We start from the raw sequence: 24,533 nt of genomic DNA on the forward strand, positions 1-24,533 counted from the left end.
ATTTTTATTACTACACACGAGGAATTGATATAGCATAAAATTGCAAAGATAGTGAGGGAAACTTGAGTGTGTGTGTATATATATATATATATATATATATATATATATATATATAATTTTGGACAAAGAGAAGTGAAAGTTATTGATTGACAGGTAATTGAGGAAGAATGGAACACACATGGTAACCCAGAAACAGTGGATACAGGTTGATCTGGCCATCAGCCCCTTCTCCAAAGCCCTCCCAAGCACCATACTCAACTCAAGTTAGGCTAAGGCAAACATCCTAAGACTTTATTACTGGAGCAGGCCTATCTATCTGATTCTCTTTGGTAGGAAAAGGGGAAGGTGAAAGATTCTTTCTACGTTTTTTGTTTCTTAATAACCAGCTTAAAATCAATGTGCCAAAAGGCACAGTTTTTGGGGTGGCAAAACTTTGGTTTCCTTCATTTTGTCCGGCATATCTATATATCTAGGCTGCCTATGCTCTTTGTCCAGTAGTTACCTAGTAGCCTTCTCAGTCATCAGATCAACTGCCCTGGTGTCAAAGTGCCTATATTCACAGAACTTCTATTTTATTCAATGCCTCCAAAGTGCAAGAGTTGTGATGCTGGCAGGACAGATATGCTAAGAGAAGCTGCAAAGTGATTTGTTTAAATGAAAAAGTAAGAGTTTTTGATTTAGATAAGAACTGTATGCTGAGGTTGCTAACATGTCCTGTAAGAATGAATCTTCTGTCTGTGAAATTGTGAAGAAGGAAAAAGAAATTGTGCTAATTTGCTGAGAGAGACCACATTTCCATAACTTTTATTGCAGTATACTGTTATAAATTGTTCTATTTTATTATCAGCTGTTGTTAATCTCTTACTGTGCCTAATTTATAAATTAAGCTTTATCATAGGTGTGTATGTATGGAAAAATCATAGTCTATCTGTAAAGTTCGGTAGTATCTGAGGTTTTAGGCATCTACTGGGGTCTTGGAACGTATCCCCTGTGGGAAAGGGAGGACCACTCTATTTCTTTCTTGGGGGTCATCTTCAAGCTCCCCCCACTTCCCACTTCTCCCATCAATATTCTACCCAGACTTTCATGATTCAATAAATACTTATTGAGAGAAGGGAAGAATTTATGTGATACATAATATAATTAATTACATGGTTATTATACTTGGTGTTGTTGAGGAAAACCAGAGCCTAACAGTAGTGAGGGCCATAAAAACAAATTTTATTTAAGAACTTTGCAGTAAGGGGAAAGGGGCCTCAGTCTAGAGCTGTGCTCAATTTTGGATACAACACAAAGCAGGGTGGGGGAGTGCATGGAACATTCCTGAGACAGAGCACCAGAGGTGGGAGAATTTGGTTAAACAGACCCAACCAGATATTTGCTGAAGGCAGGCCTGATCAGATATCAGAGATGGGGGATGCTCTCTAAACTGACTTAGCAGGATTCTTGTTAAAATTGGGCAATGCAGGCCCCACTGGGACAGACATGAGGCTGAAGCTTAGAGAGCATGATTAAAGTTTAGTTAAGTAGAGAGTCTGTGTCATTATCTAAGCTATTCAATTTTAAATCTTGCCTAATGCCTTGGTATTTATTAAGATAAGCAGATTCAAACTGTGTAAAAATGTTGAGTGTGGAACTTGCTGTAATCATTCAACTATTACCTTTCCCTCCCCTCCTTGTACCAGCCTTCTTCATTCCCACTAAAGTATGTCTGGGAAGAAGAAAAACAAACAAAACCCCAACCCCTCAAACTGTTGACTAGTTAGAACAGGTGAGGAAGAAGGAGCAGGGAAAGCAGCAGAAGAAAGGTGTGGAGCTATTTGGGAAAATGATTTTGAATAGAATCTGAGATCTCATTTATGATAGGGTTCTACAACTTTCCTTTGGTTTGTTGTTTATATCAGGCCCATTTGAGATCACCTTATTGTGACAAAAGACTAATGAATGTCTTTAGGAAAAAGTCAACCCACTGATCATTAGGGCATCAAGGGAGTTTGCCTCTGATAGCACAAACTTCAAGAGGCTAGAAAAACATCAAGCACACTCTTGAGAACAGCAGTGTTGTAAAAACACATAGAAGAAAAGCTCAGTGTGTGAATTGGAAGATGTTGAAAGCTTATGAAATTTCTTTTAAGGCACATACTATTCTGGCTAATCACTCTGAGTTGTTTCCTGAGTACTGTGAATCCCACTAGTTAAAAAATATATTCATTGTTTGTTTTGGAGGTGAATGGGGTGTGTTTGAGAGGATGTTTGAACTTCCTTAGTAGTTCTACTGGTTTTATTGCTCTCACAACTCTGACTGTCATCCTGCTCTGTGTACCTGCTCTGGGGATCACTGCAATTTTTTTTTTTTTTTAGTGAGAGAATAGAGGGGAAGGAGAAGGTGGGGATATATATATATATATACACACACACACACACACACACACACACACACACATTGATTACCTCCTGTCCTGTTCACACCCCGACCGACCGGGCCTGGGGGTCAAGCATGCAACCGAGGTATGTACTCTTGACCAGGAATTGAACCAGCAACTCTTCAGACCACAGGCTGACCGTGGGCCAAACCGGTCAGGACAACACTGCCCTTTCTTAGACAGCTGCTTTCTTTGTTTCAAGTTCAACTTTGTTAAATCAAAGCATAATTAAAAGAAATACACAAAATCTGCTGCATTTCTGCACACTAATAAAAAACTATCAGAGAAAGAAATTAAGATAATAATTCTACTTACAATTGCATTAAAAAGAATAAAGTACCTAGGGATAAATTTAATAAAGGAGGAGAAAGACCTATATATTTAAAACTACAAGACATTAATAAGAGAAACTGAAGAAAACACAAATAAATGCAAGATATTCTGTGCTTATGGATTGGAAGAATCAATATTGTTAAAAATGTTCTTCCTACCCAAAACAATCTATAGATTCAATACACTCCCTATTAAAGTTTCAATGTCATTTTTTACAGAAATATAAATCTAATCCTAAAATTTGTAGAGAACCACAAAACCCCTGAACAGCCAAAAGAATTTTGAGAAAGAACAAAGCCAGAGGCATCACGTTCCTGTCTTTAGACTATATTATAAAGCTGTAGTAATTAAATACAGTGTGGCATTGGCATAATGACAGACACAGAGGTCAATGGAACAGAATAGAAAGCCCAGAAATGAAACCATACATATATGGTCAATTGATTTATAATAAAGGAGTCAAGAATATACAATGGAGAAAAGACACTTTCTTTAATAAATGGTGTTTGAAAAACTGCTCAGCTACATGCAAAAGAATCACACTTGACCACTGTCTTACACCATACCCCCAAATTAACTCAGAATGGATTAAATATTTGAATGTTAAGAGCAGAAACCATAAAATTCCTAGAAGAAAACCTAGGTAGTAAGCTCCTTGACATAGGTCTTGGCAATAATTTTTGAATATGACACTAAAAGCAAAAGCAACAACAGAAAAAAGGGGACACATCAAAGCCAAAAGCTTCTGCACAGCAAAGGCAACCACCAAATAGTTCGATTAAAAAATGAGCAGAGGATGTGACTAGACATTTTCTGAAGAAGACACACAGATGGCTAACAGGCACATGAAAAGTTGTTCAAATCATTAATCACCAGGAAATGCAAATCAAAACCAGAGTGAGATATCACCTCACACAGTGGCTATCATCAGAAAGACAAGAAAGCAAATGTTGGTGAGGATGTGGGAGTAAAGGGAACCCTGTGCACTATTGGTGGGAATGTAAATTGGTGCAGTCACTATGGAAAGAGAATGAAGTTTCCTCAAAAAATAAAAAAAATCAAACTACCACATATTCAGCAATTCCATTTCTGGATATTTATCTGAAGAAAACAAAAACACCAACTCAAAAAGGTATATGAGCCCTCATGTTCAGTATAGTATTACTTACAATTGCCAAGATAAGAAAGCAACCTACGTGTCCACTGATGGATGAATGGAGGAAGAGGAGGTGGTACATATATACAGTGGAATATTAGCCATCAAGAAGACAGAAATCATACCATTTGTGATAGCATGGGTAGATCTTGACTACATTATGCTAAGTGAAATAAGACAGGAAAAGACAAATACCATGTGATCTCTCTTATATGTAGAATATAAAACAAAACAAAACCAAGCTCATAGATATGATAGCAGATTTGTGTTGCCAGAGGTGGGAGGTAGAGGCTGGGAGAAATCGGTGAAGGTAGTCAAAGGATAAGAATATATAAAAATGAAATAAAGTCAAAGTTATTTAAAGCCAAATTAGGCTGCTATATAAAATTATTTGCATTTTAGTTGCTGGCAGATAGCTATTTTAAATAAATCAGGACCACCCTTATTTTTGTTTTGTCATACTGATAGTATCTCTCAATTATCTATCCCCGTTCTCATAACATAAGACAAGATCTGAAATTCTGTCATCTCTCCACCTATTTACTCTTTTTTGAGATTGGGCATTTGCCACTGTCAGTATTATTATCCCTGAGTGCCTGCCAACCAAAATCTCCACACAGATGCTACACATATCATCAAGATGCTAAGCTACCTTATATTATGGTATTGATTATTTATTCCTTTGATTATCTTTTATTCTAACTGTATATAGGAGAGTGTGTTTAAGGATGCCATTTGAGAATCCTTAAGGGAAGTGCTTTTCAAATATTTGCCTGTCACTTATAGTAAAAATGATTTTTTTTTGGAATTAAAAGAATTACAAATATCTTCACTTACAGTTGACATTCATTAGTATATTAGTTTCAGGGGTACAGTAAAGTGGTTAAGACATTTACATAGCTTACAAAGTGATCCCCCTAATACGTCTAGCACTCCCCTAACACAGTGTGTAGCTCCGACAAATTACTGACTATACTCCCTGTGTTGTACTTCACATCCGTATGACTATTTTGTAACTGCCAGTTTGTACTTTTTAATGCCTTTACCCTTTCACACAGCTGGTACAAAATAAACTTGGCATTGTGCTCCCATGTACATGTGCATGGTTTGTATAATGTGTAGCTGAAGTACAATTTGATCCAGCAACACTTATCCTAGTTGTGTGTGGTACACTCTGTGGTTTCTATTATGTTGCTTTTTACTCCTTCAAGATGCTGACTGTAAGTGAACCTCCTGACCCACTCACAGGTCACAATAGGAGTCTGAAAAGAACTGCTTGACAGTCATTAAGTTTTAGGACACCTTAGAATAGTAATTCCGAGAAGGCTTTGGAAATTACCCATTGGCAACCTCCCCCTTTCCTCTTGTTTTATAGTTGGAGGAACCTGATGTCCACGTAGGGGAAGACTTCCCTGCAGGGACACAGTGCTGCTCTGTGTTTGTACTGCTGCACCTATTCATTCCTGGAATCCTGCAGTGGGCAGTTGGAACTCAAGGACTTTGTAATTTTTGAGCCTAGCAATTATGCTTCCGTGTAGTTTCATGGTAATGAATAGACTATACTCACTTTTTCTCCCCCAGTTGGCTAACAAGCTATTTTCTCCCTTCATTAGTTTATTATCCCCTCTTCTCACTGAAGGGAAGACTGTTAACAGAGCACTGAGTGTACTGTCTTCTCTTCTGGGGAATGACACACAGCTGTCATTGTCATGAACCCAAAGAAAGCATGAGTTGAATAAGAAACGGCTGTATGCATCTACTTACACTTGAAAAAAAGAGCGGTCTAAATGTATATATATATTTTAAGGCAGTTGTACTCTTAGCTTTTGACAACTCCAAACATCTTGGTGTATTTGATATTTATTTTATTTTATTTTATCTTTCCTTCAAAACCAGTAGTGATCTCCTTTCATAAAAATTTTACAGTTTTAGCTTCACTGTTCCTTTTGTGAATAAAGTTACAGCACTTATGGAACAAAAACTTTTGAGTTCTTAATATCAATTATAGTGTATTAGTGGTTAAGACATTTACATAGCTTACAAAGTGATCCCCCTAATACGTCTAGCACTCCCCTAACACAGTGTGTAGCTACGACAAATTACTGACTATACTCCCTGTGTTGTACTTCACATCCGTATGACTATTTTGTTATAGCACAGGTTGCTATAACAAAATACTATTAACTGGGTGGCTTAAACAATAGAAGTTCATTTTCTCACAGTTCTGGAAACTGTTAGAAGTGACAGAGGTTTGGTTTCTGTTTAGAGCTCTCTCCTTGGATTGTAGATGATTAGTTTCTTGCTATATCCTCCCTCTGTGACTTTATATGCTAATAAATCTTCTAATCTGATTGGAGCAGGGCCTCACCTTCATGACTTTATCTAACCCTAATTACCTCCAAAAATCACCACATTAGAAGGTAAGGCTTCATTATATGAAATCTAGGAGGATTTAATTCAGTCCATTTTACAAAGTTAAGATCTCAGCAGGAAAAAAGAAAAAGGAAAAGAAAATAGATATATTGGCTGAAGTATGCAAAGAAATGTTCTCAGTTGCACTTATTAAAAACAGACTTCTGTTTGAGTGAATAGATGTTTTCACACTCTATAATTCTTATAACACTTACTAGCAATAGTAACTCATTTAATTTCTTTTATATTCTTCTTAATAATGTGAGTATATAGAAAATGGTTTAGTTAAATTTTGCCCAAGAGTGATACCTTTAAAAAGTTATTATTATTTTTTTTACAGAGAATTCACTTCTAATGAAGATTCTATTTCTCATTAATAGTTAATGAATTTCTAGACAGCACATCACTATTTCAAAACTTTATATTAAATGGAAAAGTTATCTACCATCATTGAACAAAATGATACATGTTTTAGCAAACAACCATTTGTGCTAAAGACATATTTTAAAACAACTTTTATGTGATGGCACTATTATTGCTATTTAGGAGAATGGATACTTTTTATTATAATTGTGAAACTGTAAGTGAGCCTGCTCTTGGTCTACAGGAAATGTTATAGAGAGCCACTCCAATAGCTCAGACAAAATACTCATTCCAGCTGAAGATAAACAGAGAGAATATTGAATCACCTTAAAGCCCTTTTGATTAAAGTACTTGGAAACCTTCAAACCAGTTCTCACCTTTTAGGCTGCTATAGGTAGACTGTTAATCAAGAAGTTTTGGCTATTTTTATGGTTTCTAGGTTAAAAGAGGTGTGGGCTATTTTACAATTTTAGGGGTCTGTACATTTCTGTAGTGGGCTTTTGTATAAAGAGTTAGTGCTGTGTGTCTAGAAGAAATATTCTGTGTCTCTTTGTAGTGTCTTTGAGTGCTTTTATTATTGTAAATTAACATGCATATGTTTACTTTGTTTCTTCTATTTCAGTGTTTGTCAGCTGAAGAGATCTTTTCCCTTCATGGCTTTTCAAATGCTACCCAGATCACCAGCTCGAACTTCTCTGTCATCTGTCCAGCAGTCCTACAGCAACTGAACTTCCATCCCTGTGATGAGCGCCCCAAACATGATTCAAAACCAAGTCTTTCTGAAGGTCTGTTGGAAGCTTGTCCCCCATTTATTTGAAAGGTTTATGGGGTTGTCTGAAATGATATTAACACGCTTTCTTTTCTGCTTCTATTAATCTACATAGAATCGCCTGGTAAAGTACGTGTATTCTGGAAGTATGTAGAATAAGAATAATTAGAGCTCATTTAAACTTCATAAGTTTTACTCTTCTATTTGTGGAGTGAAAATTATACCTGATACCATGTAAAAACTTTATAAAATCCAATGCTTGATTTTAAAGATATGTTTTATGCTATATACATTGAATTATATATTAACTACCTAGCTCAAAATTGATCAGTTAATTTCCATCGAATTGTGCTTTTAGATAGTATTAAAAACCCTGTAAATTTATCTGTAAATGTCAGTACAGGAAATGTTATAGAGAACCACTACAGAACTAGTGTCTCTAGATTAAATCTTAAAGTACTGAATTATCACCACTATGAGAGTCCTGGTGCACAGATTCGTGCACTGGTGGAGTCCCTTGACCTGGCTTGCACCCTTTCGTAATCCGGAACCTTTTGGGGGATGTCAGACCGCCAGTTTCGACAAGGCCCTGCAGGCCAAGCCAAGGAACCCACTGGTGCACAAATCCATGTACCGGCCTCTAGTATGCATATAAGATATTTGGTTAATCTTTTCCAGTCCTCCCCACTTCCCCTTTCCCTCTGAGATTCATCAGACTGTTCCATGTTTCCATGCCTGTGCATTGAACATCTGCCCCCTGGTGATCAGTACATGGTCAACCAGTTGCTTAGGCATATATATATATATATATATATATATATATATATATATATATAGACTAGATGCTTGGTGCATGAAATTTGTGCATTGGTGGGGGAGGGGGGTGTCCCTCAGCCCAGCCTGCACCACCTCCAATCTGGACCTCTTGGATATCCCTCTCACAATCCGGGGTCACTGGCTCCTAACTGCTCGCCTTCCTGCCTGATTGCCCCTAACCACTTTTGCCTGCCAGCCTGATCACCCCCAACCACCTTCCATTGCTGGCCTGATTGCGCCCAACTGCCCTCTCCTGCCAGCCTGGTTGCCCCCAACTGCCCTCCCCCACTAGGCTGGTTGCCCCCAATGACCCTCCCCTGCTGGCCTGATGGCCCACAACTTCCCTCCCCTGCCAGCCATCTTGTGGTGGCCATCTTGTGGCAGCCACCTTGTGATGACATGAGGGCATGCGTGAGATCACGAGGACCACCTAGGCTTTTATTAGTATAGATACTTTTCATTAATGAAAGAAAATACCAACAGCTGTTTTAAGCAGCTATAATGGCATTATCACAGATAAAGTATTTTAAAGGAATAATCTGTTGCAAAGAAATTTTAAAATGTAATCTGTTATTACATTTATAATATATACACTATATTATATAATAAACAAGCACAATAAAGTGCTTGTTTATTATATAATATAGTTCAAATACTTAAATATGAAGGATTCTTTCACAAATGAGATAAACCAATTGTTCAGGGGGTCTGTTTATTAGCTGTGTGCTATTTCCTAGTGTTCCCAAATTGTTGCCCTGCCCCACATGATATTTTAATTCTCATTGTTTTGTTTATTTGTTCAATTCAATAAATGTTTATTGATTGACATGGCAGGCACTGTTCTGTGTACTGAGGATTCAGTCATAAGCAAGAAGCAAAAAATCCTGCCCTCTTAGGGCTTAAAATATAGTAGAGAAGTAACATAATAAACATTTACACAAACAAGCAAATAAATGCTATGATTTCAGAGGGATAAGTGCTTTGCAGAAAATAAAGTAGGTCGCAATAAAAGGAGATGGTGGGTATATGTGAATTTAGATGAGAAAAAAAAAAGGAGGCATTTCTGATGAGATTACATTTGAACTGAATTCTGACTAGGGATGGAGGAGAGGGCCATGGCAAGATCTTTGGGGAAAGAGCGTGCAAGGTCAAGAGAATAGTCAGCATAAGCTTGGAAATGTGCTTGGCATGTGTGAGGATCAGCAAGAATGTCTTTGCGTCTGGAGCATAGTGAGCAGGAGGGAGGACAGAAGGAGGGGGAGTCAGAGGCCTTGCTGTGTACAGTAAATTGGTTGGATTTTATTCTGAATGTGCTATGAAGACACTGTAGGATTCTAAACAGGAGAAGGACATGATTTTACTTGGATTTGTAAAAGATGGTTCTACCTGCAGTTTGAGGGAGAGCTGGTAATGGGGGAAGAGTAGAAGCATGGAGACTGGTCAGGAGGCTGTTGTCAGGGATTGGTATTCAGGAAGATGGGGCCTGGGGCTAAGGTGGGAGAAGTAGGAGTGAGGAGAAGTGATGAGATTCAGGGTGGATTTCAGAGACTGTGCTAAAATGGTTTGGATGTGGAGGAGGGAATGATAACCAAAGTTTAAGTCCTTGAAAGTAGATAGATGGCTGTGCCATTTTCCAGGATGAAGACTGGGAAACAGTAGTTTGTTATAAAGGAAGTCAGCAGTGAGAATCAAGAGTATGGCTTTAGATATGGTCAGTGTGAGGCATTGATGTCGACCAACAAGGAGAGATATCCAGTAGGCAGAGGGATACAAACATTTAGAGCTCAGAAAATAGGTTGAGGCTGGAAATATGTCATTTTATTTATTTATTTATTTATTTATTTATTTATTTATTTATTTAAAATATTTTTATTGATTTCAGAGAGGAAGCAAGAAGGAAAGAGAGATAGAAACATCAATGATGAGAGAAAATCATTGATTGGCTGCCTCCTGCACAAGTCCTACTGGGGATTGAGCTCATAATTCGGGCATGTACCCTGACCAGGAATTGAACTGTGATCTCTTGGTTTAAAGGTGATGCTCAATCACTGAGATTACAGGCTTTCTTTAGGTACAGTACCTGAGAAAGGATGCAAGTCCAGGGCTCCTAAGTCTGTTGTTCTTTCACTGTACAACAGTGAGCTAAAGGAACTAAAATTTATATGCTGGTCTACTTACTATTCTTTAAAAAAGAATGATAACCTTTATTGAAGACTTGACTGTATTCCAGGAGCTTATGTGTAACTGGCTTTATGTTATTCCTGTAAAAATAAATATATATATATGAAATAGAAAAATTAAAAAAATAAGTGTGGTTTTTAAAAGAATTTTCATACACATTGGCATTCAATAAATGTTAACTATTGTTACCAATATTCCCTGGAAATGCATTAAAAATTTTCCACATTCACTAAGAGTCAGAAAGTCTGAAATAGATCATTAGAGGGAGTCCTATTTGTATATGGAGAGATCCAAAGAATATTTTTATTCTAATTCACTCTTTGATGTTCTAGTTGAGTGGATGATGGATTTTCCTCCCTCTGCCCCCCAATAATGTACTAACAATGAAAAGAGAGGAAACTAAGTAGTTTACCTAGACAGAGTAATGATTCACACTCTCAGAGTTCCCCAAATGGTTCTGATAAATCTGCACAATATTAAGGAAAGTTGGAAAGATTGGATAAGCAGATGAATTGGTATTTTTTGACAGAGTTATGGGCTGCATTTTGAAGTATGGGCTTTATTAATTCATTTTTCAAGGAATGTGTGTTATTTGCTAAGCAACATTCTAGGCAGTGATGGTGAATATAACATAGCTCTATGTAAGTGATAAAAATCACTATTGCACACAAGAAATGGTAAGTGGCACAGTCACCTTCAAAGAGCTACAAGAAGCTTGACAAGGAAGGCACGGATGCCCAGAGGAGCTAGGGAAGCATTATAGAGGAGGTGTGATTTTCTTAGGCAATGAATATAGAAACATATTTCCAGATAGAGAACCACAAGTAAAGGTAATTCTGTATTTGGAAAACACTGTGTCTGCATAAAGGCCATGCTGAGAAGGGAGTGAATAGCACCAGTGAGGCTCTATGGGACTCAGTTGGTGAAGGGCAGGGTCAAACAGGGTCAAATGGGTGATCAGAGATGTGTTTCAGAATAATGAGTCTGGTGCTCATGTCAAGTAGAGGAGGAAGGGCAGACAGAAAGCTGTCATAATGCATTGGATGAAGGAGTTAGAGATGAGGGCCTGAACTCAAGGTATCGGTAATGAGGATGGAGAAGCTGGAGTGAGAGATCTCAAGCAGAATTGATAGTTTGGTCACCAATCATGTATAGAGTTGACTGGTGGAGAGTGAGCAATTGGAACAGATCCCAACATTTTTGTTATTTAAGAAGGTAGTGAGCTAGGGTAGGGGAGCAGGATTTCTCAGGAGCAGGTGATGCGTTTAACATGTACATGTGGCTTTGCCTCCATTTGGTACTCACCAACATCTTTGCATTCTAATTTTAGTTTCAACAAGTATGCATCTTGTCTGCCCAATGAGATGATAAATACTGATTGGATGAGTGAATGAGTGTAGGCTAATGATGAGATAGAAAGCTATTCATATGAAGGCAAACTACACATAGACATATTGTGGAGGAGATGTGGGATTGAGAACTTTCTCTATGTGGAAAGTCTGAGGAGAGTAGATATTGCTGTCTGAGGTGATAAGATAATAAGTGGGAATGAGGTGGACCTTTGTAGGTCCAATGAGATGGACATAGCCGGGAACCTTGAACTGATAGGGAAGTGGAGACGACGAAGTCATGGTTAGTGCTGTGATGATTCTTGTGATGACAAAGTAACATGTATTACCTGTTCTTTTCATTTGGTGCTCAGAACAGGCTCCCTTATATTGCTTTGTGCATGGGTGTTTCTTCACATTTCTCAGCTCCCCAAGCAAAAGATCCAAGCTGCTTGTTGGCAGGAATCATGTTCACATCCTAGGCTCCATAAACATTTGCTAAAATTGCTTATGTATAGATAGACTCACTTGAACCAGAATAATGGTGAAAAGTTTTAAAATCATAAGCATATTATAAAATATTTAGTGTAGCTCCTTAAAAATTAAATTACCTCCACAGAAATAATGAAACGTATTGCAAAACAATGTGAGTCCTGGAGACAAACTGTCTGGGTTTGAAATCTGCAGGATTTTCTATCTGCATAACTTGGTCAGCTCATTTGAACTCCATATGCTTTGGTTTCCACTGTATGAAAGAGATAAGGCCTATCTGAGCACACCACGATGTGCTCAGATAGGCCTTAACATTTTATTCTATCCTGCATTTGGAAAATGTAATTTCTCATATGGAAAATGTAATTTTTCATAGGGTTTTGTGAGGATCGAATGAATTAATCCATGTTAGTCGCTGAACACAGTGCCTGACACATGGTGAACACACACTAAGCATTACGTGTTGGTATGCTACTCAACTGGTAGTGTCCATGAGAAAAGTGGCCCACCATTTAAAAGTGTATTCTTGACAAAAAAGTGGCAATGTAGAGGCAGCTTTCTAATCTTTCACATTGTCTTTGTGCACAGTGTGTGTGGGCCACAAGGCAAAGCTACCATACCTTTCTCCTGGAACCCACATGACCTCTATATTCCTCTGAAAGGCTGAGTTTAACTAGGCCATGGACCAATAGATAGAAGTAGGTGGCTGGAAACCTGTGGACCTCAGATTGTCACTCTTCTAGGTCTTAAGCAGATTCTCTGCAAGCTATGCAATTCTTTGATCCCGTAATGATGACTTAAGAGTGATGAAAGCATAGGTAGTGTTTCTGTTTATATTTATTAAGCTATGCTGTCTCAATTTTCTATATAATTTTCGTTGAGATGATTTTGTTCCTTACAAGAAGAAATTGGTTTAAAGCTCTTAAAGAAGAAATGTGTTTCAGGTTTAATGGAGAGGAAGACTTCATTTGGCTCCTTGGCTCTGATTAATTTCTCCTTTTTCCCTCTTATTCACAGTATGGGGATATGGATTCCTATCAGTGACAATCATTAATCTGGCATCTCTCCTCGGATTGGTTTTGACTCCGTTGATAAAGAAATCTTATTTCCCCAAGATTCTGACCTATTTTGTGGGGCTGGCTATTGGGACTCTATTTTCAAATGCAATTTTCCAACTTATTCCAGAGGTAAGGCTGTTAGCTACCTGTTTCTGTGAATAATTGTTTCTTTAAAATGTTTTAGCACTTTGTACATTTTACACCTCCAAGATTCTCACAGAATTTTATGGTCTGGTTTATGGTGTTTTGAATAAAAGAGCAGAATCATAGCAAATGAAAATATCTTGTCTCAAGCTTCAGGGAATGTCAGTGGCAGAGGTAAAATTAATATTCCTGGAGAACAGCCACCACGATGTGCTCAGATAGGCCTTAACATTTTATTCTATCCTGCATTTGGAAAATGTAATTTCTCAACATACCTCCATTATTTACTTATTTATTTATTTTCCTAAAGAGCATGCAATATGAAATTTACTGAAGATATGCCACAAAATTCTCTTATATATTTACTATAGCTACTGAAGACCAGAGGATCAATAAGAGTGTGGTTGACAGACCTTTTAATTTTCTTTTGATTGTGGAAAAAAATCAATTGAGGTCAATGATTAATTTCTCCTTTTTCCTTCTTATTCAATAAGCAGCAGCTTATTTTTCATTTTCATAGATGCATCATTGATCTGACATTGACAATAGAGCACTATTCAGTTAATCAACACATAACCTATATGTTTTATTTTAGATCTATATTATGGCCAGCCAGTATAAGGAAGAAAGAGGAAGGAAAATAATTGAAAGGGAAGAGAGGGGAAAGAGAAAGAGACATTAGTAGGAAGAAAGGGAGCTAGGGAAATGTATACACACTACAGACCTGGTGCACAGATTTGTGCATCAGTGGGGTCCTTCAGCCTGGTCTGTGCCCTCTCACAATCCAGGATCTTTCAGGGGTTGCTGGACTGCTGGTTTCAGTCCATGGAGGTCAGGCCAAACCTGGCAGTCTGATATCCCCCAAGGGATGTAGTAGTGCAAAAAGTAGCACGTGGCCAGGGAGGAGCCTGAGTTCAGGTTGGGTGCTGGATGCTCCTCAATCCTGCTTTGAGCTCCTGCTACTCAGGTAGTGCTGCCACAGAGGCGAGAGAGACTCATGCCGCTGCAGCTGCCCTCGTCAGCTGTGAGCCTAGCCTATCAGTCAGCTGAGTGGCACACCCACTGTGGGTGCGCACTGACCACTAGGGGGCAGCTCCTGCATTGAGTGTCTTTCCCCTGGTGGTCAATGCGTGTCATAGCAACCAGTCAAATGGTCGACTGGTCGAATGGTAGACTGGTCACTTAGGGTGTGTGTGTATGTGTGTGCGTGGATATATATATGTGTATATGGATTGTATCTCCTCCACCCCCAATGCACACACAAAGAACAAAGATGGGTGGGCGAGTCCTGAGCAAAGAGTAATAGTAGTTCAGGGTATTATTCTCATCTCATAATTTTTAGAAAATTATAACGAAAGCTTCTTTTAATTTTCACAGCTATATATGAAATTGGGGATTTTCTTAGAGTCATAGACTTATGACTGTTTTTATTATAATATTATCATTAAATCTAGAAAGGAACTGGAAAGGTCCTCTCAACTAGAGATACAATCAGGTAGCAACATATAATATAATGTTATATGTGTATATATTAACTTACCTGAAATTTGGATCAAATTAAATTTAAAAACTGATACTGTGTATGGAGTGGGGATTCAATATTTATGATTTTTGAGCTTTTTTATTTTATTGAAAATATAGTAACACATAAGAAATGTCTTAGGAAAATAAGAAACTCCTTCAACAGCATTTGTTGGATGTCCTTTTGCCTGCAGGTGATAATTAAGTAATTATGGCTATAAGAAGAAAATTATATAAACATTCGATAATCTGTCTTTGTAATATTACCTCAAATTTCCATAGATAGTTATAACTTTTTTTGACAAAATTCTTTCCCTTTTTATTACTTCATTTGATTTTTATAACTTCTGTGTTACATATGTAGAGTAGGTGTCTTTGTGTCAGTTTTTGCACTGTATAAATAAGCATAGAGAGGTCAATCAAATGAAGATGTGGTTGTGAGCTCTTCCCAGAGGCAGGCTTAGAACAAGAACCAAGGCATTCTCTATTCTGGTCGCTCTTCAGAAAGAAGATTTACAACGTCTGGAGGGATGTAAAGCTTTCTCCTCTTATTTTATTTATTCTAAGCTTATGCTTCTTGTCTGTTAGAAATACCTTTACTCTTTATAATTTCAAACTCCAATTCTTGTCCTATGTCCTTTAAACAATGAATTCTCATACTCATGTGTGTGTGAGCCCACGAGTGTGCCTACCTGGAATCTTAAATATTTCTTCTTTATTCTTGAGCCAGTTCTCAACATTGAATTTCATTAGATCTTTTTTATTTATTTATTTAAAAATATATAGTATTTTATTGATTTTTAACAGAGAGGAAGGGAGAGAGATAGAGAGCTAGAAATGTTGATGAGAGAGAAACATCGACCAGCTGCCTCTTGCACACCCCCTACCAGGGATGTGCCCACACCCAAGGTACATGCCCTTGACTGGAATCAAACCTGGGACCTTTCAGTCCACAGACCGATGCTCTACCACTGAGCCAAATCGGCTTCGGCATCATTAGGTCTTTTTAGGATCCTCTAGGTTCAAGAGGATCTCCTGAGGGAAAGCAATAATCTAAGTGGCTTGCCATATTGCTTTAAAAATTTGACTCTGGCCCTAGCTGGTTTGGCTCAGCCTGCAGAATGAAAGGTCCCAGGTTGGATTCTGGTCAAGGGCATATGCCTGGGTTGCGGGTTTGATCCCCAGTTGGGGGGGGGGGGGGTGGAGAGGTGAGGAGGGCTTGCAGGAGGCAGACAATCAATGATTTCTCTCATCATTGATGTTTCTACCTCTCTCTCTCTCTTCCTCTCTGAAATCAATAAAAAAATATTTGACTCTGGATATGTTAGACAAATATATTTCTTTTAGAGAAAGCAAATAATGTTTCATTTGCTGGTGTCTTTATTACCTAGATCTAATGCTATCTTACAGCTATGGGGTTCAGTGCTACTTCTTTACCACTAAAGTTTCCTCTTTCAAGGCACATATTGCTGCAGATGTTGGAGCTAAGAAACAAGATACCTGGGTTTTATTTACTGGAGCATCCTCTGGTCAGTAGATTTCTAAAACATCTCTTACAGTTTGCTTACTTGAACTTTTGTTTTGTGATTTTGGCAGCTAAGTTCTCAATATTGCCTGTATGTGAAGATGGGCATAGAACTCCAGTGAAAATTGAAAGCTGAGAAATGTTGTTATTATTTGCTAGAAATCAAGTAGTATTACTTGGTTTGACTTGAATTGCCTTTTTTTTTCCCTCTCCCCAGGCATTTGGATTCAATCCTAAAACTGACAACTATGTTGAGAAGGCTGTTGCTGTATTTGGTGGCTTTTATTTACTTTTCTTTTTTGAAAGAATGCTTAAGATGTTATTAAAGACATATGGTCAGGTAAATGGACTTTATTTAAAACTTTTGCTATTTTACCTGCCAAAGCTACTTTATAAAGGTGAATAAAGGGAGGAATTTTATTCTTAGAATTTCGTGAACTGTTCATGTATTAGATTTATGAATGTGAGGACAAAGAAAAGAGTCAATCTATTGATAAGTATAAGAGACACATTTGGTTTATATTGTAGAATTTGGAGTTACTACTAATAATTTAATTTTTAAAAAATATATTTTATTGATTTTGTACAGAGAGAGATAGAGTTAGAAACATCGCTGAGAGAGAGTCATTGATCAGCTGCCTCTTGCACACTCCCTACTGGGGATATGCCTGCAACCAAGGTATATGCCCTTGACTGGAATCGAACCCGGAACCTTTCAGTCCCCAAGCCGACATTCTATTCATTGAGCCAAACCGGTTTTGGCTAATAACTTAATGTTGAATAACAGATGTATTCTATTCATAGTCAACAGAATAAGAAGGCATATGTACTCCAATATGAGAAAACAGACACAACAGACTCTGATAAATGATGACCACTAAAAGGTAGAGAAATCTTAAAAAGTCTAAAAAGGTTAGGGTACATGCAGAATAGACATAACAATGCTCACTTGTGGATAAAAAGCACAGACCTCTATTTTCTTGTTTATATGAGCTATCTTTTTTCTTCTTATAACCCTTTTTTACTTTTTTAACTTTTCCATGTAGAATGATCATGCCCACTTTAGAAATGAAGACTTTGGTCCTTCTCCAGAAAAAAATCATCAACCTAAAACATTACCTGCCATCAATGGTGTGACATGCTATGCAAACCCAGCTGTCACAGAGCCTAATGGACACATCCATTTTGATAATGTCAGTGTGGTATCTCTACAGGTATGGTAATTCCATTTTCTTTTTACCCACTGATCCTTTACATTATGTGATGATTGTTGTGAATACTGCCATGTCAGTATTTTGTACATTTAAGTGGATCAGACTTATTCCTGTATGTGTGGGGTAAGTAAAAGGTAAGTCTGCATTATTTTACCCTTTCCTTCCCTATGTTTACTCTAAGCAAGTAAGTTCAGCAAGTCATTGTGGGTTACTGTATCTGAGGCTTCACTATTCTCTAAGATTGTTTAACTATGTAAAAACCACTTAGATTTATACAATGATATGTAGCAACATGAATCAAAGCATTTCTCTTATTTTGCAATTCTTTATGTATCTGAAACCAAATAATCCCTTTAAGATATTTTGAAACTGTAAGAAGAAAGAAGATGTGTAAACTATTAAAGTTATTTTCAGTAATTAAATTGACTTAGAATTTGTATACTCATCTTCTAAATAACGTCAGTAGGTATCATTGCTTGAACAAATATCATATGCCAGGTTGCATGCTAGGCACTTAAATATATTTTACCTCATTTATTTTCTATAATACCTGTTCAAAATAGGGTTTGTCTTCTTTATATTAGGAGTATTTCAGTTTCAAGTGATGGGAATCAAATCCAAATCACGGATGCCAAAAAGAGAATTTATTGAGAAGATAGCAAATGTCTAATGGAATAGCCCAACTCTAGGAAAAGCAAGAACCTAGGGACCATGAGAACCATCAGAACCCTGTCTTCTCCTCTTTGCATGCTCTTCTTCATCATGTACCCATTCCTAAAGAAGCGTGAAACACAGACACTAGCAACTCCCGAGATTTAAGTTTTATAATTTCAGCTACAAAAGGAAACTGACCTGACTCTTTCGGTCTCAAATACAGAATTCCTGGCAAGGGTCTTCTTGATTCATTTGAATTAGATGTCTACTTCTAGACTAATCCAAGTGTGTAGAGGTTTGGGCCCTTTATATGGTCCCCAGGGAATATGGATGCTGTAGAGGAGTGAGTATTAAAAAGGATGCTGGGGTAATAGTGTCATTGGTGTCCACAACAATTCTCATTTGACAGACTAAGAAAGTGGAGCTCTAGATGTTAAATAACCTCTCCAGAGTCATTCAGCTCGTAAATGACAGATTCACAAGCTACAAAGTTAAAAGCAGTACAAAAGATCACAATTAAAAAAAAAGAGAGAGATCAAAAGGAAAGCCAGCCAAGGGAGAAAAAGGTAGAAAAAAAGGTATTTGAAAAGGTCATTATGGAAAATGACCTGAATTTCTTTCTGGAAAGAAAACATGGTCAGTCATATACTCCTCCAACTGCTTAAGGAAAATCTCAAGTGCATTTGAAGAGGCAGTTTGTGTTTCCACTAAGCTGAGAGAGAAAATAATTTCATGCAATGTAATGAAGGATGCTTTCAGCCAAGATTTTGCAAAGAATATGGAAATGTTTAAATAGATGATATGTTACAATAATTACAACTAACATTTATTAAGTGCTCAAGAACCACACCTAAATTTTAGGTGAATGATATCATTTGATTCTCATAATAGCCAAGGTGACAAGTAGTGTTATAATTAGGAGACTCTGGCTTAGAGAGGTTAAATAACAAATGCAAGGGCACACAGATCCTAAATGGCCACGTTTGGATTAGGAATGAGGTCCTTTGATATTGAAGGCTGAACTCTTACACACCATGCCGAAAGTATTCCTCATGTCACTGCTCTACTGGAACCAAGATGACATTGGCTCTTAACTGAATAAATATTAATTTTTTTATAGGGTAAAGAAAATAATTGGCCCCCAGAGAATTGCTGTCTGAGGCCCAAAAATTGAATTGCTCAAAAGTTTGATTTTAATTTTTTTATCTTTTTTAAAATCCCCCACTTCCAATTTTATTTTGTATTGGTTTCAGGTCTATTGCTTATGATTAGACAACCATATACTTTACTGTTCCCTCGATATTTCCAGTATGATTTTAGTTTTAAATTTTAAGGCTCCTGGTTTATAATTCACTATGACCAGAAGACATGTTTGCAGCAAATGTGACAAAGTTGGGGTCCTAGACATGATCCTGTTTTACATATTTTAGGAATGTCAATCAAAAGGCCATTCTTACTCCTGTTTGTAGTGCTAGTTTACAGGCTTTCATTCATTGATTCAATAAACATTTATTGATATCTTTTCACTATTCTAGGCACTGGGGATTTAGAAGTGAACAAATTCTTGTGGAGCTTATAGATTATTCAGCTGGAAAAAAAAAAAACAGCATAGAAAAGTGCAAAACAAGAATATATCTGTTAGCAATAAATAATTGGATAAAAATAAAACTTGGTGATGTGGGAGCTTGATTGCCTGATCAAGAAAGGTCTCTTGAGTCCAGCCAGTGTGACTCAGTGCTAGAGCATTGACCTATGAACCTGGCAATCAGTTCTATTCCAATCAGGGCATGTGCCTGAGTTGAAGGTTTGGTTCCCAGTGTGGGGCATGCAGGAGGCAGCAAATCAATGATTCTCTCTCAATATTTATGTTTCTCCCTTTTCCTTCTTCTCTGAAACCTATAAAAACATATTAAAAGAGAAAGAAAGGTCCCTTAAGAGGTCAATGGAAAACTGGTTAATGAAAAAGAGCCAGCCATGTTAATATCTAGGAAAAGAATGATCTAAAAGTTTTGAAAATAATCAAACAAGTCACATATGAGGGATCTGGAAGCTAAATTGTACTTCCTGACATCAATGCGAGAGGCCAGTAACACAATTTCTTTACTATTCCAAATAGAAACAACTGAGGAATTGTATACATACCGTAGGTAAACTACCAATCTAGTGAGGGTGGAATGAAGCTTGGGTTCTGGAAATATACTTCCAGGAATAAGAAGTCAAACTGAAGGCAGAGAAGGTGGGTACCAGCATGATGACCATGTACCAGGCCCTGAGATGCTCCATATAAACAGTCCTGACAAAATATGGGGATTATTTTGAGGTCATTTTGGTTGAAGATATAGTCTTAAATGAAGAGAGATTTAAACAAATTGAGCAAAATACAATTATTTTCAGTTTTCTCATTATATTGCATTAAAAAATTCAAAGAAATAGAAATTAAGAAATACCACAAGGATCTAGATATAACTTTAAGAAACAGTAGGTATTGAGCTCTAAGTGATTTTAATAAAAAAGTTAAAATATTTTTTAATATTTTAGATTATGTAAATAATTAAACCCAGATGACCCTATTACAATGATCAATCATCGGCTGTGAAATTTATGGATCATTTATGAGTCCACATATTGCCTTAATATTTTCATTGATGATTCCTGTAGCTACTGCTTCCACAGAAGGAAGTTTTTTCCAAATTGCAAGGAGTAAGAACCTATCTAAGAGTGAGTTTTGAAAAGTCATTTAATTTGACATTACTATCAATAGAACACCCATTTTGTGACTATCTAGATGATTCATGATTTTGCTAGAGTGTAGGAAGAACAATGAATTGTTACAGTATAGTTAAAATGCATGTCTCTATTGATATTCCTCCAAACAATTCTGGTCCATCACAGAATGCCCAGATGTGCAATAACATTGACATTTAGATGCTTGTGGAATTTTGTTTATATCTGGTCATATAAAAATTATAGCTTTACACAAAGTTTTAAAAATTGTATTGCTATAGAAGCATATTGATCACCCGAGGAGGGTAGAAGATATTTTACTTTACAATTTGTTAGCTCGATTGTAATGTCTTAATATTTATACCAATGATATGGGACTTCCTTAGTACCTTTGCTCCAGACCCAATACGTGAGAAGCTGCAGTCCTTGTGGGATGTGTGCGCACACAGGAACATGTGCATTTTCAGGAAAAGTGGGTGTTACAGGGGGATCACAAGAAGACAGTTATGAGGGAAGAAGGGAGCACAAGATTCCATTTCTCCAGTTTCTTAGTCATTGCCACTAGGTAATGTTTCACATCTCACCCTGTGAAACCACTGCTTTGTTCTTTTCTCTCTAGTTACTGTATAGTCTTGTGGAGAAGTCATTACAGCATCTGTGCAGCCAGCTGTGTTTTTCCAGGAATCTACAGCTTTAGAAGGACTGTGTTTACTAATTGTTTAAAAGAACACTTTTTTCAATTGCAGTTAACATTTAATATTATTTTATATTAGTTTTAGGTGTTCAACATAGTGGTTAGACAGTTACTTACTTTATAAAGTCCCTTCATATTTCAAGTATCCACCTGGCATCAAACATAGTTATTACAGTATATTTAAAAACATATATTTTATTGATTTTTTTACAGAGAGGAAGAAAGAGGGATAGAGAGTTAGAAACATCGGTGAGAGAGAAACATCGATCAGCTGCCTCCTGCACACCCCCTACTGGGGATGTGCCTGCAACCAATGTACATGCCCTTGACCAGAATCAAACCTGGGACCCTTCAGTTCGTAGGCCGACGCTCTATCCACTGAGTCAAACCATTTAGGGCAGTTATTACAATATTATTGACTATATTTTCTGTGCTGTACTTTACAACCCTGACTATTTTCTAATTACCAATCTGTACTTCTGAATCCCTTCTCCTTTTGCACCAAGTTCCCCAACTGTATCTATGAGTCTGCTTGTATTTTGTTTGTTCATTAATTTTGTTCTTTATATTCCACATATAAGTATTTATTAATTGTGAATTCCTTAGGAATGCTAGGGATTTTGGAAAGTGTAAGCTCTTCAAGGCCACTAGAGGGCCCATCTAGCGCACTTCTGGACTGTAATCAGTTTCGTTTTCTAAATGAAAACCTCTTGTGCTTTCATTTAGGAATGGATGCTAATAAATATAAACTGACATGAACCACCTATTTTCCCTTACAGAAGAATATGAATATCATCCATTTTTAGAAATTGACTATTGTAAATTTTATGTTTAAAATGGAGGTGCAGTGAAGAAGACTTGAGCTGCAGAGGAAGGTGATGTTCGGGAGACATACTTTGTCCATACTGGCAGGAAATGATACTGTACCAATATAAAGATAATCTATTTGATGTTCTTGGGTCTCTATGAGAGTCTAACAGATTTTAAAAACACTCAATTCATTCATCAAATATTTACTGAGTACCTAACGTATACTTGGTGCTATTCTAGTTGGGGGGAATCAGGCCTGCAGGGGAGGGCAGTTGGGAGGGGCAGGCTTGCAAGGGAGGACAGTTAGGGGTAACCAGGCCTGCAGGGGAGGGCAGTTGGGGGGAACCAGGCCTGCAGAGGAGGACAGTTGGGGAGGGGGCAGGCCTTCAGGGAAGGGCAGTTAGGGGCAATTGGGCCAGTAGGGGAGCAGTTAGATCAGGCTGGCAGGCAGAAATGGTTAGGGGAGTCAGGCAGGCAGGCAAGTGAGCTGTTGGGAGCCAGCAGTCCTGGATTGTAAGAGGGATATACGATTGCCCTTGATGGGTCCCAGATTGGAGAGGGTGCAGGCTGGGCTGAGGGACAGCCCCCTCCTGTGCACAAATTTCATGCACCAGGTCTCTAGCACTCTAGTATAGGTAATAAAATGATATAAGGAGTGGTTTTCATTGCCTGCTGCTTACAGAAAAGCTAGTTTAATTAGAGGCAGATGATGTACCTAGACAATCAGGAGGAGGAATTCTGGGTGCGCTTGGTTAGTGGTGAAATTTGCTCTCACCAGATCCATCTCTGCCTCGTGGCCCACACCAGGCCATTTCCTCTGGCAATAATGTTGTGAAAGTCATAAAAATTGGTGCCTGACTCCACTTGAATTAGCCCACACTTCACTGATATTAACAGCGCTTTTATTCATCATTAGTGACTATCTTTTCATATTTTTAAGAACAATTTTTTAAAATTTTTTTTCATTACTCCCTAAAATCCTCCCTTCTACCTTTTCTCCATCTAGTGGAGAGACTGGGATCGTTATTTGGACTTTTGCGTGTCATCTTATCTGTTACTTCCTGGAAAACTGCTGTTTCCTTATCTGTTCTCTACCTTCCCTTTTGTGTCAGAACTTGCATCCTTCCTCTTTTTAAGGCCAGTTCTTCCCAATGTGCTCATCTTCCTGCTGTCATATACCTTTCCTGAATCTCTCCTTCTCCCCATGTCTGCAAGCACGCTCTCATCTTTTCTACCTTACTCTTTTTTTCCCTTCTTCTTGACTTTGTTACTGTCCAAGATTTCTCAAACGTTCTACTTCTTTATGCTGGTCACTGTTCAACTTCTTGAAAGACCAGCTAATCCTGAAATTACTGTGTCAGACATTGTCTTCATTGCTTTACATATATTAACTCATTGATGCCTAACTAACAACTCTCCGAGGTAAGCACAGCTGTTACCTCCGTCTTAAAGACATGGGAACCAATGTATAGAGAAGTTAAGTAACTGAGCCGGGGTCACACAGGCACCGAGTTAAGATTTAAACCTGGTCACCCTGGTTCCAAGGTCCATGTGGTTAACCATTACCCTGCAGGGCACTGCCTGATTTCCACCTGCTGAGCAGCCTTTACATGCCCCCTCCTCTTTTTCATCATAGCCTCAAACATTGAATTGTGTACGTTTTAAAAAACATCTATCTGTTCTATTTTGATTGATACCAGTGATTTTTCTAGGCAGCATGCTATAATCTTAACACTCATCATTTTTTGCTTCTCCCCCAGAGGCATTCTTGTAGAAACTTGAGTGTCTATTATTGACTAAATACTATTGAATATAAAGGCAGATTTTACACTGAAAGCCATTCCCTACCTTTTGGAATTGCTCATTAGTTAGTCGTTTTCTTGATGTAGTATTATTCTTCTGCCGCTATTTTAGTT

General features: G+C 37.7%; 1 protein-coding gene across 1 annotated transcript in view; it reads left to right on the forward strand.

Moving 5' to 3' along the window:
* The window catches only part of SLC39A8 (solute carrier family 39 member 8), a 67,988-nt gene that overhangs the window by 15,168 nt on the left and 28,287 nt on the right, over nucleotides 1-24,533 (forward strand). Inside the window, exons 2-5 of the mRNA XM_036410449.2 lie at nucleotides 7,310-7,472; nucleotides 13,291-13,460; nucleotides 16,739-16,861; nucleotides 17,568-17,735. Of these exons, the coding sequence (XP_036266342.1) occupies nucleotides 7,310-7,472; nucleotides 13,291-13,460; nucleotides 16,739-16,861; nucleotides 17,568-17,735 (624 nt within the window). The remainder of the gene's footprint in view (nucleotides 1-7,309; nucleotides 7,473-13,290; nucleotides 13,461-16,738; nucleotides 16,862-17,567; nucleotides 17,736-24,533) is intronic.

Source organism: Pipistrellus kuhlii, unplaced genomic scaffold, assembly GCF_014108245.1.
Source record: "Pipistrellus kuhlii isolate mPipKuh1 unplaced genomic scaffold, mPipKuh1.p scaffold_m20_p_1, whole genome shotgun sequence".
Taxonomy (NCBI): Eukaryota; Metazoa; Chordata; class Mammalia; order Chiroptera; family Vespertilionidae; genus Pipistrellus; species Pipistrellus kuhlii.